The sequence below is a fragment of the Phyllostomus discolor genome, chromosome X (assembly GCF_004126475.2).
Source record: "Phyllostomus discolor isolate MPI-MPIP mPhyDis1 chromosome X, mPhyDis1.pri.v3, whole genome shotgun sequence".
NCBI classification, from domain to species: Eukaryota; Metazoa; Chordata; class Mammalia; order Chiroptera; family Phyllostomidae; genus Phyllostomus; species Phyllostomus discolor.
Genome location: NC_050198.1, coordinates 31,563,932 through 31,578,813, shown reverse-complemented (window position 1 = coordinate 31,578,813; position 14,882 = coordinate 31,563,932). Strand labels below are relative to the sequence as shown.

General features: G+C 41.4%; 1 protein-coding gene across 5 annotated transcripts in view; it reads right to left on the bottom strand.

The window, feature by feature from the left end:
* ZNF81 (zinc finger protein 81) overlaps positions 1–14,882 on the bottom strand; it is a 62,685-nt gene that overhangs the window by 6,887 nt on the left and 40,916 nt on the right. For all 5 annotated transcript variants that reach the window (XM_036017129.1, XM_036017131.1, XM_036017130.1 and 2 more), the window contains one exon: positions 8,836–8,931. In XM_036017129.1, the coding sequence (XP_035873022.1) occupies positions 8,836–8,931 (96 nt within the window). The remainder of the gene's footprint in view (positions 1–8,835; positions 8,932–14,882) is intronic.

Below are 14,882 nucleotides of genomic sequence, written 5' to 3'. Positions count from 1 at the left end.
TATTTACCCAAGACAAATATAAACATATGGTCACACAAAGACATACAAAAATGTTCACTGCAGGTCATAATATCCACCTGTCATCAACAGGCATATCAACAAATAACCATATATTCACACTGTGGAATAGTATTCAGCATCTCAAAGGAACCAATTAGTGATATACTCAATAACATGGGTAAACTACAAAATAATTATGCTGAATGAAAAGAGTACAGACAGATCTAAGATGGTGTCGGAGTAGGAAGGAGCAGATTCGGCTTTCCTCTGCTCAGGGGAGAAAGTCCTGACCGATCTATGGAGTAGAAAGTAGAAAGGCAAGCAACCAACATATTTCAGCATTTTTGAAAACAGAGGACCAAGGATTGTGGCAGAACCGAAAGAACAAAGAACAGATCCTAAGGGGAGTGCTGCAACAAGGTAGGGTCCCAGGACAAGCGTGTGGTCCTGGGGCTGCAGCCCCAGGCCCAGGGCCGCTGCTGGGTTTACCATAGGGTCCTTGGGAGAGAGCCAGGTCAACTGCTCCCTCCCCAGCCGTGCAAGGTCTGAGTGGCTCTGGGAGGAATCCAGGTGCTGGCAAACACACGGGGGCTGTGAGCACCTTTGGAGGCGGTGGACACCGGAGGGGCTGAGTCATGCAGCGGACCCAGACTCCCACGGTCACCGGTCTGGCTGGAGCTTTGGCGGTGGGAGAAGCCAGGCCACTGTGGGGAGCGGCGGGCTTGAACAGGAGGAATTTCTCAAGAGGAAGGAGTGAATAGACACAGATACTGTTTGGGGAATCCTCCTAAAGTGATCAGTGGCTCCAGCCTCTCTGCTACCCAGCTGTGGGCGTGCCGGCACAGGCGCACCGGCCCACTGGCACACCGGCCTACCGGGGACGGGCGCACGGGTGGATGGGTGCACTGGCGCACAGGCGCAGCGGCGCACGGGCGCGCCTGCAAGGAGAGCATCCCCGCACACCAGCCCACAGCAGTAACCCTGGGGAAAGACCTGATTCCCACACCCAGGGCCCAAAGCTGAGGAGCCAGTGCAAACTCCACTGGCCAAGGAAGAAAAGCCAAACAAATCATCCTTCAGCCTGCCTCAACCAGCAAGAGCAGAAAAACCAGTTTGGCCACTTTGAAATCAAGAGACTTTTTAATTTGATTCTATTTTTTTAACAATTTTTAATTTTTTAAGTTTTATTGTTTTTATTCTCTTTTGATTTCTTTTTCCTCTCTTACCTGATTTCTTGTTTTATTCCTTCCTCCTTCCTGTTCTCCAATTTTATCTCTTCTTCCTTCCTTCGTCTGCCTTTTCTATTTTTTACTTTTTTAAATTTTTTCCTAAATACCTACAAGTGAGACAAAATCCTGGATCTGTGAAAAGACCAAAGTTGAACCCAAAGAAGGGGCATCACAACAGCTGGGACAGTGAGATAAATGTCATTCTGCTATTACAGAGAACCTGCAAGTTATTGCATATTTGTATTATTATTATTTTTCCAGTGTTCCTACATCTTTTTTTAACAGTATTTTTATATCCCTCTTCTTTTTGTATAGCCTGCTTTGCTAGGCTGGATATATTGCATGACCTGACAGCTTTCCCAATATCTCTTTCTATACTGTATTACTAATCTACTGTCCTTTAACTCACCTGTGTCCCATCAGCACACTACTCGATGTTCTGTACTCCCTATTCTTGTTACCTAGATCTCATAGACTCTGTCATATGAATGTTGCCATAATATTACTGTAAATAACTGCTGTTCCATGCAATTGTAATTACTTAACAACACCCCCTCCCCAGATCTTAGCCCATTTCAAAGTTTCCTGAACTCTATTACTGTAGTGGTTAACTCTATTCTCTCACACACTACACCTATTTACTATCCTTTACTCTCACCTTACCCCAGAATCTGACCACCCACAACCTCCCTGCTTTATAGATCCAACTCACAATCCTTCCTCCCCCAACAAGAGTCTTATCTTCTTTCCATCCTTTCTAAAAATCAGCTAGCTGGGTGGAAGACCACGGTTAACACTATACATAGTGAAAGGATCTCCTATATCTTCCCTACTTACTACTACTGTAAATAGCATAGAATTCTCTGTTGCTGTCTTAAACCATTTTGCCTTCCCCCTCCAACTGATGACAAAAAAGAATAGGTGGAGGAGGTGAACACCAGGATACCCACTGGAAGAGGAAACCCAACAACAAAGGAACCACTAAAAGATAACAGCAGAAGAAGGTGAAGGAGGGAGTAGTAACCACACAAACCTCAATCCAGGACTTATCTGGAAATACAACTAAACAGTAGAGACAGTACCCAATACAAGCAACTGAACAAGATTTCTTTAAACCTTGTACACACAGAAGAACCAGCTTCAACACAACCTGCCCTCACCAGCACAACAAAATACAGAAGGTGGTGGACAGAGTGACCCTCATTTAACCAGCTGGTGGGAAGGAACCACCAAAGAAGTTCTCAACAACAATCAAAACCCAAAGGCAAACACAAAGCCAACTTAAACGACAGCCCAAGACCAGTGAGCTTGGGAGATCAAGGAAACAGGACCACTGAAACTCACTGCTATTCTACTAAAGAAGTTCACAACATAAACCCAGAGAGCCAGAACAGATCAATATAAGAAGCTGAGGCGAACAAGAAGAGTCTCACAAATAATGGGAAGACAAAGAAATAATCCCCAAATGAAAGGAAAGGAGGAAGCCTCAGAAAGAATGCTAAATGAAATAGAGGCAATTCAACTATCAGATATTGAATTCAAAGCAGTGATTGTCAGGAAGCTCAATGAGCTCACAATGAGCTACGAGAAACTACAGGGAAGCTACAATGAACTCAATGAAAACTACATCAGCATAAAAAAGGAAATAGAAACTCTCAACAAGGGCCAAGAGGAAATGAAGAATACAATTTCTGAACTGAAGAACACAGTAGAAGGAATGAAAAGCAGGATCGATGAAGCAGAAGATCGGATCAGCGAGCTAGAGGACAAAGTAGAAGAAAACACCCAGAAAGAGCAAGAAAAGGAAAAGGGGCTCAGAAAAAATGAAGAGGGATTAAGAGAAATGCAAGACAATATGAAATGTAATAATATCTGTATAATAGGGATACCAGAAGGAGAAGAAGAACAAGAGATAGAAAACCTATTTGAAAAAGTGATGATGGAAAACTTCCCTAATTTGATGAGACAAAAGGTCACACAAATCCAGGAAACACAGAGAGTCCCAATCAAGAGGAACCCAAAGAGGCCCACCTCAAGACACATCATAATTAAAATGGCAAACTTTCAAAACAAAGAGAGAATCTTAAAGGCAGCAAGGGAGAAACAGGGAGTAACATACAAGGGAGCCCCAACAAGGCTAACAGCTGACTTCTCAATGGAAATACTCCAAGCCAGAAGAGAATGGCAAGAAATAATCCAAGTAATGAGAACCAGAGGCCTGCAGCCATGACTACTTTACCCAGCAAGGCTCTCAATTAAGATAGAAAGCCAAATAAGAAGCTTCTCAGACAAAAGAAGTCTAAAAGAATACACCTCCACTAAACCAGCTCTGCAAGAGATGCTAAAGGGACTGCTTTAAGGAAAGAAAGGAAAAGAGAGAGTGAGAGAGGATCACATGTACATAAAAGGCAATGAATAAGTACCTATCAATAATAACCTTAAATGTAAATGGATTAAATGCTCCAATCAAAAGACACAGAATAGCTGATTGGATAAGAAAACATGACCCACACATATGCTGTCTACAAGAGACCCACCTCAGGTTGGGTTGAAAGTGAAGGGCTGGAAACAAATTTTCCAAGCAAATGGGCAGGGAAAAAAAGCCGGGGTAGCAATACTCATATCTGACAAAATAGACTTCCAAAGAAGGACGATAAAGAGAGACCCAGAAGGTCATTTCATAATACTCAAGGGAAGAATTCACCAAGAAGACATAAATATTGTAAATATATATGCACCCAACATAGGAGCACCCAAATACATAAAGAAAATCTTAGAGGACTTCAAGAAAGATATGAACAGCAACACAATTATTGCGGGGGATTTTAACACCCCACTATCAAAAATGGACAGATCTTCCAAACAAAATATCAACAAAGATATTGTGGCATTGAACAATACCCTAGATGAAATGGGCTTTACTGATATTTACAGAACCCTCCATCCAAAAGAAGCTAAATACACATTTTTTCAAATGTACATGGAACATTTTCAAAGATTGACCACATGATAGGACACAAAACAAGCCTCAAGAATTTCAAGAAAATTGAAATCATACCAAGCAATTTCTCGAATCACAAGGGACTGAAAGTAGAAACCAACCCCAAGGAAAAAAACCCAAAACACTCAAGTTCATGGAGATTAAACAGCATGCTATTAAACAATGAATGGGTCAAGAATGATATTAGGGAAGAAATCAAACGGTTTTTGGAAACAAATGAAAACGAACTCACAACAACCCAAAACTTATGGGACACAGCCAAGGCAGTCCTGAGAGGGAAGTTCATAGCGATACAGGCCCACCTAAAAAAGTTAGAAACATTTCAAACAAACAACCTGACCCTACGTCTACAAGAACTCGAGGAACAACAACAAAGACAGCCCAGAGCAAGCAGAAGGAAGGAAATAACCAAGATCAGAGCAGAATTAAATGACATAGAGACTAAAAGCACAATTCTAAAGATCAATGAATCCAAGAGTTGGTTCTTTGAAAAGATAAACAAAATCGACAAGCCTTTAAGCAGACTCATCAAGAAAAAAAAGAGAGAAAACCCAAATAAACACAATCAGAAATGCAAGAGGAGAGATTACAACAGATACCACAGAAATACAAAGGATTGTAACAAATTACTACAAAGAGCTGTATGCCAAGAAATTTGAAAACCTAGATGAAATGGACAAATTTTTATAAAAATATAATCTTCCAAAACTCAATAAAATGGAAGCCGAAAGCCTGAACAAACCAATAACAGCAAAAGAAATTGAAGCAGTAATCAAAAAACTCCCAAAACACAAAAGCCCTGGACCAGATGGTTTCACAGGAGAATTCTACAAAGCATTTAAGGAAGAACTAACATCTATCCTTCACAGACTATTTCAAAAAATCCAAAAAGATGGAAGACTCCCAAACTCTTTTTATGAGGCCAACATCATCTTAATTCCAAAACCAGATAAAGACACAACAAAGAAAGAAAACTTCAGGCCAATATTGCTGATGAACATTGACGCTAAAATCCTCAACAAGATACTGGCAAACCGCATCCAACAGTACATTAAGAAGATCATACACCATGACCAAGTGGGATTCATTCCAGGGATGCAAGGATGGTACAATATTTGCAAATCAGTAAAGGTAATACAACACATAAGCAAAAGCAAAGACAAAATCCACATGATCATATCAATAGATGCAGAAAAAGCATTTGATAAGGTGCAGCACCCATTTATGATAAAAACACTCAGTAAAGTGGGAATAGAGGGAGCATTCCTCAACATAATAAAGGCCATATATGAGAAACCTACACCCAACATCATACTCAATGGGCAAAAATTAAAATCTTTTCCACTAAGAACAGGAACAAGACAAGGATGTCCACTTTCACCACTTCTATTCAATATAGTCCTGGAAGTTCTAGCAATCAGACAAGAAAAGGAAATAAAAGGAATCCAAATCGGAAAGGAGGAAACAAAACTGTCACTGTTTGCAGATGACATGATAGTGTACATAGAAAATCCCATAGACTCCATCAAAAAACTGCTTGACCTAATAAATGAATTTGGCAAAACAGCGGGATACAAAGTCAATATCCGGAAATCAAAGGCATTTCTGTACACCAACAATTAAACAGCAGAAGCAGAAATCAAGAAAAAAAATCCCATTTGAAATAGCAAAAAGAAAAATAAAATGCCTAGGAATAAACCTAACCAAAGAGGTAAAAGACCTGTATTCAGAAAACTACATAACACTGAGGAGAGAAATCAAGGAAGACACAAACAAATGGAAACATATACCGTGTTCATGGATTGGAAGAATTAATATCATCAAAATGCCCATACTACCAAAAGCAATTTACACATTCAATGCAATACCTATTAAAGTACCAATGGCATATTTCACAGACATAGAACAAACACTTCAACAATTTATATGGAACCATAAACGACCCCAAATAGCTGCTGCAATTTTGAGAAAGAAGAGTAAAGTAGGAGGAATCACAATACCTGACACTAAACTATACTACAAGGCCACTGTAATCAGAACTGCCTGGTACTGGCATAAAAACAGGCACATGGACCAATGGAACAGAACAGAGAGCCCAGAAATAAACCCAAGCCTCTACGGTCAATTAATATTTGACAAAGGAAGCAGCAACATAAAATGGAATAAAAATAGCCTCTTCAACAATTGGTGTTGGGAGAACTGGACAGCTACGTCCAAAAAAATGAAACTCGAGCTCCAACTTACACCTTATACAAAAATAGATTCAAGATGGATAAAAGACTTAAATATAAAATGTGACACCATTAAAGTCCTAGAAGAGAACGTAGGTAGGAAAATCTCAGATATTTCAGGCAGAAACTTTTTTACTGACTTGTCCCCTAGAGCAAGGGACATGAAGGAAAGAATAAACAAATGGGACCTCATCAAAATTAAAAGCTTTTGCACAGCTAAAGAAAACAGTATCAAAATAAAAAGAGAACCAACTGTAGGGGAAAACATATTTGCCAATGATACCTCAGACAAGGGTTTCATCTCCAAAATATATAAAGAACTTACACGACTCCACTCTAAGAAGACAAGTAACCCAATTAAAAAATGGGCAAAGGACTTGAACAGATACTTCTCCAAGGAGGACATACAGAAAATCCAAAGACACATGAAACGATGCTCAATATCGCTAGCCATCAGAGAGATGGAGATTAAAACCACAATGAGATACCACTTCACACCAGTCAGAATGGCCATCATAAACAAAGCAACAAACAACAAGTGTTGGAGAGGCTGTGGAGAAAGGGGGTCCCTAGTGCACTGTTGGTGGGACTGCAGACTGTTACAACCACTATGGAAAGCAGTATGGAACTTCCTCAGAAAACTAAAAATGGATCTGCCTTTTGACCTGGCAATTCCACTGCTGGGACTATACCCTAAGAACACTGAAACACCAATGCAAAAGAACATTTGCACCCTGATGTTCATAGCAGCACAATTTACAATAGCTAGGTGCTGGAAGCAACCTAGATGCCCATCAGTAAATGAATGGATCAAAAAACTATGGTACATTTACACAATGGAATTCTATGCAGCAGAAAGAAAGAAGGATCTCCTACCCTTTGCAACAGCATGGATGGAGCTGGAAAGCATTATGCTAAGCGAAACAAGCCAGGCAGTGAAAGACAAATACCACATGATATCACCTTTAACAGGAATCTAAACAACAAAACAAAAAAACTAGCAAAATATAACCAAAGACACTGAAATAGGGGATAGTCTGACAGTGACCAGAGGGGAGAGAAGAGGGAATTTCAGGGGGGAATGGGTAGGGTTTACAGGAACAAATTTGGAGGACACATGAACGAAAACTAGGGTTGGGGGGTAATGGGGGGGGAAGGGGGGAGGGTTGGGTTGGTGGGCTGGAATGGGAGTAGGGGGGAGAAAACTGTACTTGAACAATGATTAAAATTTTAAAAAAAGAAAGTAAAAAAAAAGAAAAAAAAAGAGTACAGACAGTATGATTTCACAGATATAAAACATTAATAAAGACAAATACAATCTATAGTGACAAAAAATGTTCATAGTTGCCTGGGGCCAAAATGGTGGTAGGCATTGACTACAAGGGGCATGAGGAAGCATTTCTTTTTTTTTTAAGATTTCATTTATTTATTTTTAGAGAGGGAAGGGAGGGAGATCGAGAGAGAGAGAGAGAGAGAGAGAGAGAGAAACATCAGTGTACAGTTGCTGGGGGTTATCGCCTGCAACCCAGGAATGTACCCTGGCTGGGAATTGAACCTGGGACACTTTGTTTCCCAGCCCGCGCTCAATCCACTGAGCTACGCCAGCCAGGGCAGGAAGCATTTCTGTGTGATAGAATGTTACATAGCATGACTAGGGTGGCAGTTATACCAGTGTATACCTTGTCAAACTGTACATGTGAAATGGATACACTTTACTGTGTGTAAGTTATACCTTGATAAAGTTGATTTTAAAAGAAAAAGTGCAACGTGACAGTGCTCACAAAGTTGGAAGATGGGAGAGTGGCATGGAGATAGGGGGTGGAGAGGAGTAAGGAATCTGAAGGTAATATGTACAAGAGAAGGAGGTTAGGCTGGTTGTAGGTGACAGTTTATTGCTATCTTAGAATGAGAAGAACAAAAATGAAAGGAAGAAAGTAAAAAGGATACTAGGAAAAACAGGAGTGAGGCAACCAACTGATTTTCAAAGAAGGCAAATTCATTAAAACCTGAATGTACAATATATGATAAGACTCTAAGACTCTGGGGTTGGGGTTAAGTAATGAAGCATAAAAATGTGATAGAAGAAGAAAATATCCAATAAAGCAACATCCATAGTGAAGAAGGCTGGCATATGATCCAAAGAAGAGGAATTGCAGTAATTCTCCCAGAGGAAAGCCAAGCAAAGAAGACAGTTGGTAACAGTAAAGAAAATAAAAGGAGAGAGCAATTTGGTACCTGAGAGGCCAATGTTATTCTCAAGCAGTTTCTAAAGTTTAAACCTTCAAGAAAAGCAGCAATAACAGCATTTTAAAGGGACTAGCCTCTCAGAAAAAGAAGTATTTCTATGTCTCCCTTCTGTCTGGGCCACACTCACCTGAACAGCTTTCATATGGGGTTTCCCCCTCCAACATCCATGGATCCTCTCCTTGTTCCAACTTGAAGATGACCTCTGGTTTGGGAACTCCATACCCTGTTAATAGGACATAATAGAGAACTGGGTCCAGCTAATTGCTTTCCATTTGTTCTTTAGAAAAATAACCACATTTCATTGGGAAAAGAGTAATAATCACAGAGGTGAAAGGGAGTGAAGAATCTCAGACCAATCAAGGACAACATCATCACACACTTAAGATGTCCCAGAGCACTCAGCAGCTGAGAATGGAAATACCCTCACTGACATTCTGTCTTAGTTTCCTAGGGCTGCTATAACAAAGTACCAATAACTGGCTGATTTAAATCCACAGGAACCTCTTATCTCATATTTCTGAAGGCTAGAATTCTGAAATCAGGATGTTAGCAGGGTCATGTTCTCTCTGGAGGACACAAGGGAGTCCTTCCTTGCATCTTCTAGCTGCTGGTGTTTAGTGTTCCATGGGTTGTAAATGCATCACTCTGGCCATCAGATGGCTGTCTCCTCCCTGTGTGTTTCCTCATCATCTTCCTTCTATACATATCTATTTCTATGCCCAAATATCCCTTTTTATAAGGACATCAGTCAGATTAGAGCCCATCGCCATGACCTCATATTAATCTGATTACCTCTATAAAGACCCTATTTCCAAATAAGGCCACATTCTGAGGTATTGGGGGGTTAAGTCTTCCATATATCTTTTTGGGGTACACATCCCATTAGAGCTTGCACTCTGACCCCCCAAAATTAATATCCTTCCTATGTTCAAAATATACTAACACCATCCTGATATCCCCAAAAGTCTTAAGTCCAAAACTGAATCTAAAGATCATCAACTCAAAGTCTCAAATGTTATCTAAGTCACCCAAATCAGTTATGAGTGAGACTTGAATGTGAGTCATCTTGGAACAAAATTACCCTACATAAGAACCTGTGGAAGCTGACAAGTTATCTGCTTCCAAAAGTCAATGGAGGGTCAGGCATGGGGTAGATATTTCCTTTCCAAAGGGAGAAATTGAAATGAAAAAAAAAAAAAGAGGGGGGGACTGCAGGTCCCACACAAGTCTGAAATGTATCAGGGCAAATTCCATTCAACTTTAAAGGCTTGAGAATAATTCTCATTGGCTCAGTGCTCTGTCCTTTAAGTCCACTGGGGTAGCTGTACCACCCCCTTGGCCCTGGGCCAGGAATGGCAGCATTCACTATTACCCCTAGTGGTTCACTAGCAAAATGTTTGCTTCCTGTTCCCTTGACTTTATGCTCTGCTAGTCTAGAGGTCTTAGTTTTTTGTTTTTTTGTTTTTTTTTTTTTGCTTTATAGGTATTTTTTAAAAATATATTTTATTGATTATGCTATTACAGTTGTCCCATTTCCCCCCTTCTCTCCACTCTGCCCTGTACCCCCTCTCCCACCCCCGTTCCCCCCCTTTAGTTCATGTCCATGTATCATACTTATGAGTTCTTTAGCTTCTACATTTCCCGTACTATTCTTGCCCTCCCCCTATCTATTTTCAACCTACATTCTATGCTACTTATTCTCTATACCTTTTCCCCCTCTCTCCTCCTCCCACCCCCCTGCTGCTAGCCCTGCATGTGCCCTCCATTTCTGTGGTTCTGTTCCTGTTCTAGTTGTTTACTTAGTTTCTTTTGGTTTTGCTTTAGGTGTGGTTGTTCATAATTGTGAGTTTGCTGTCCTTTTACTATACATGTCTTTTCTTTATCTTCTTTTCTTAGGTAAGTCCCTTTAGCATTTCATAAAATAAGGGCTTGGTGATGATGAACTCCTTTAACTTGACCTTATCTGAAAAGCACTTTATCTGCCCTTCCATTCTAAATGACAGCTTTGCTGGATAGAGCAATCTGGGATGTAGGTCCTTGTCTTTCATGACTTGGAATATTTCTTTCCAGCTCCTTCTTGCCTGTAAGATCTCTTTGGAGAAATCAGCTGACAGTCTGATGGGAACTCCTTTGTAGGTGACTGTCCCCTTATCTCTTGCTGCTTCTAGGCTTCTCTCCTTCATTTTTACCTTGGCTAATGTAATTATGATGTGCCTTGGTGTGTTTCTTCTTGGGTCCAACTTCTTTGGGGCTCTCTGAGCTTCTTGGATTTCTTGGAAGACTGTTCCCTTTGCCAGATTGGGGAAGTTCTCCTTTATTATTTGTTCAAATACGTGCTCAATCTGTTGCTTTTCTCCTTCCCATTCTGGTACCCCTATAATTCGGATGTTGGAACGTTTAAAGGTGTCCTGGATGCTCTTAAGCTTTTCCTCGTTTTTTTGAATTCTTATTTCATCATGCTTTCCTGCTTGGTTGAGTCTATCTTCCTTCTGGTCCACTGTATTGTTTTGAGACTCAGATTCCTTCCCTTCACTATTGGCTCTCCTCCGTATATCTTCCTGCATCTCTTTTATGGTAACCTGCATCCTTTCATCTAAATTGCGCCCAAAATCAACCAATTCCGTGAGCTTTCTGATCACCAGTGTTTTGAACTGTGCATCTGATAGATTGGCTATTTCTTGGTCGCTCAAAAGGATGAGTCCTGGGGGACTGATCTGTTCTGTTGGAAACATATCTTATGTCTTTCCCTATCTCTCCTCCTTTTTTTTTTTTTCCGGTCTGGTCGCTCTTGTTATGGTGGGGGGCGGAGCCTTAGGTGTTCACTGGGGCTGGGCACCCCAGTCACTAGATTGTGACGTTATATGTGGGGGTGGGGGCGGGAGGGAACAATGGCGGTAGTTCCATTCTCCTGGGCTCAGACCCTTCTCTGGGATTCTGGGCTGTGAGCTCTGCTCTGGTCCACAATCGCTGCCTCACTGGGTCCGCCAGCCGCAGCTTGTGTACTCAGGGATCACCGCTGTGTTCTTGCGCCCTGGATGGCTGTCGCGCTGATTTCGCGCCAAATTTTCCCCGACCTCCGTGCACCGCTGACCCGTGCCAGCCCCGCGCCTGCCTGGCTCGTCATCTCCTACCAGTCTGGATGTATGGGTCTACTTCAACTTCTTGGCTGTCCGACTTCCATTCAGATAAATCCTCTGTCAGTTCTGAGTGTTATTCTGTCTGTAAATTATTGTTGTTCTAATCTTGGTTGTGCGAGGAGGTACGGTGTGTCCACCTATTCCTCCCTCTTGCCGGAAGTCCCCGAGGTCTTAGTTCTAAAGAGAGGAATGCTCCATCCACCAGGAGATTCAACAATGACTACACAAAACTGGAAGTTAGGGACATTTTGGGCTCCTCATGCCTCTTAATCAACAGGCAATAAGGGAATTACTGTGCTGGCTAGGGTGATTGAATGTGTCTACCTAGGAGAAACTGGACTGCTACTGCATAATGGAGATAAGGAAAAGTATGTCTGGAATGCAAGCAAGCCCTTAGGGCATACTACCATGCCCTGTAATGAAAGTAAATGAAAAATTACAACAATCCAATTCAGGCAGGACTACTAAATGGCCCAGACTCTTCAGAAATGAAGATTTGGGTGACTCCAACGGGTAAAGAACCACAAGCTGCTGGGGTGCTTGTTGAGGGCAAAGGGAATAAGGAATTCTGCCTCAGGGCCACAACATAGAAACCTTGCCTCAGTTTGCAGTCTGCTGGCTTGTTCTGCAGATTTCCAAATCAAGATTGCAAACAACTCTCACCTGAATTTCCAGCCTGCTGGTCTGCCCTATAAATTTCAGACTTACAGTCCCCACAATTGAATGAGCCAATTCCTTGAAATAAATCCCCCCTACATATATGAGTATTCTGTGTGTGTATGTGTGTGTATGTGTACACATACACACACATACACACTGTTGGTTCTATTTCTCTGGAGAACACTAATACAGGTTTTGGTACCAAGAGTAGTTTTAGGGGAACAGAACCTTGAATCTTAAGGATGCATTTTCTGAATTGGTTACAGGGCTTCTAGAATTGGTTTCCTATTCTGATTGTATTTCAAGGCACTAATGACTATTTCCAGTATTAGAGAGGGCACTGACAGTCTGTGGCATGATGCAGCAATAGAGATATACAAAAATATCACCATTGGATACTCCTAAATAAGTGATTATAAAAGGCAAGATCCTGGATGACCACACATTTAATACCTTAAAAATTTCTGTCAGACAAGTATAATAAGGTTGGCTCATTGCTTCTAATATCTCTGGACAAAGTGGGAAAAGAAAAGGATGAGCTCAGAGATTTGATTTCCCAGTTCAAACACTGCATAAATGACCTAAAAATTTCTATTTCTGTCCTGAAAGAAAATTTTAGCTTCTGTAGCTTCAGGGCTGAGATTACTGAAAACCAAACCTGAGTGTCATCCTGAGAGTGGCTAAATTACAACCCAAATTGGATTCCCAACTTGGCAGGTGTCTGCTATTAAAGTGAAGGCACTGACTGAGAAGGAATGGGATCCTGAAAGTTGAATGTGACCATATGAGGACATGGAACCTTTAAATTCTGATGAATCTTCTTTGCCAGCACAACCAGCTTTTCCACTCCTGACTGAGCAGATTACTCTTACTTTGCCTGAGGAGATTGCAATGGCCTCCCCTGAGACAGTTGCCTCGGAATGCACTGCTGATTCCCCTCAGCACCCACCCCTAAACCCCTCTTTGTTTTTATACCTGTAACTAGACTCAAGTGTCATCAGGCTCCAAGGGGTGAGGTGTGACCCATGAGGAGGTGCACTACACACCAAATGAACTACATGATTTGTTCCATTTATACAGACAGAAATCTGGGAAATATGTGTGGAAATGGATATTAAGAGTGTGGTGTAATGGAAGAAACAAAGTTGGATCGGGCTGAATTTATTGATATGGTCACACTAAGATTTGGAATTTAATATTTCCACTTGAAGGGTTAAACAGGGCTTGAACAGTTTGGTTGGTTGACTAAAACACAGACCAAAAAATGGTCCATATTAAATGCAGTTGAAATACCAGAAATTCTTTGGTATACTGTATAAAGAGATATCATTATACAGTAGGGAAAATGGCTTAGGGAAAATGGAATGTTAAAGTGGATTTATCATGTAAGATCTGCTCACCCACACTGGAATGTCCAAAGAACACATGTCATCACGACTGTGAGAAATAAATTTGTGAGGGGAGACCCCCACCATGTCCTTGAAGAACTCTGTGAATGCTCTTCTCTGTAGGTCAGAAATTACAGTAGGAACTGTGACCAGTGAATTGCAAAACCTAAATGTAATGGGGGTAATTGGATCCAGGGCTGTCAGGGGCCAAGTGGATGCACTTAACTGCCAAGTGCAAGGTGGATGTGATTGCTGTAATGGACAGCAGGGTCACACCAGTATTAAGCATAGTCTGATTTGCAGAGACCTATTGTTGTTGGCTACTTAGTCATGATGTCCCTGAAACAGACAGATGGGCAATCTCCTCAATCCCTACTTCATCTGTATAAGGAGAAGTGTTCTAGGTCAAATGAACAGAAATCTAATTTGAAACATAAAAACAGAGTACTGAATCCTCAGTCAATTATCAGACGAACCAGTTTAGACAGAGAAACCTCTGAATTAAGGGAAGACCCGATCCCTTGAGGAAGGACCCCACTATACTGCCAAAAAGATATACTACTAACCTTTCTCCCAGCCTCCTTGAAGGAACCTACAGCCTTTTACCAGGGTGATTATGCACTGAAGAAAAGGAAATAATGAGACTTTTCAGAAATTACTGGACACTGGCTCTGAACATGACACTGATTCCAGGAGACCCAAAAGGTCACCGTGGCCCACCAGACAGAGCAGGGGCTTATGAAAGTGAAGTGATGCTGGAGTTTTGGCTCAGGTCTGTCTCACAGTGGTCCCAGTGGGTCCCCAAATCCACCCTGTGGTTACTTCCTCAGTTCAGGAATGCATAATTGGAATAGACATACTCAGCAACTGGCAAAATCCTCACACTGGTTCCCTGATCTGTTGAGTGAGGGCTACTATGGTAAGACAGGCCAAGTGGAATTGCAGAGATAGTGCCACCATCAAGGACTTAAAGGAGGCAGGGGTGATTA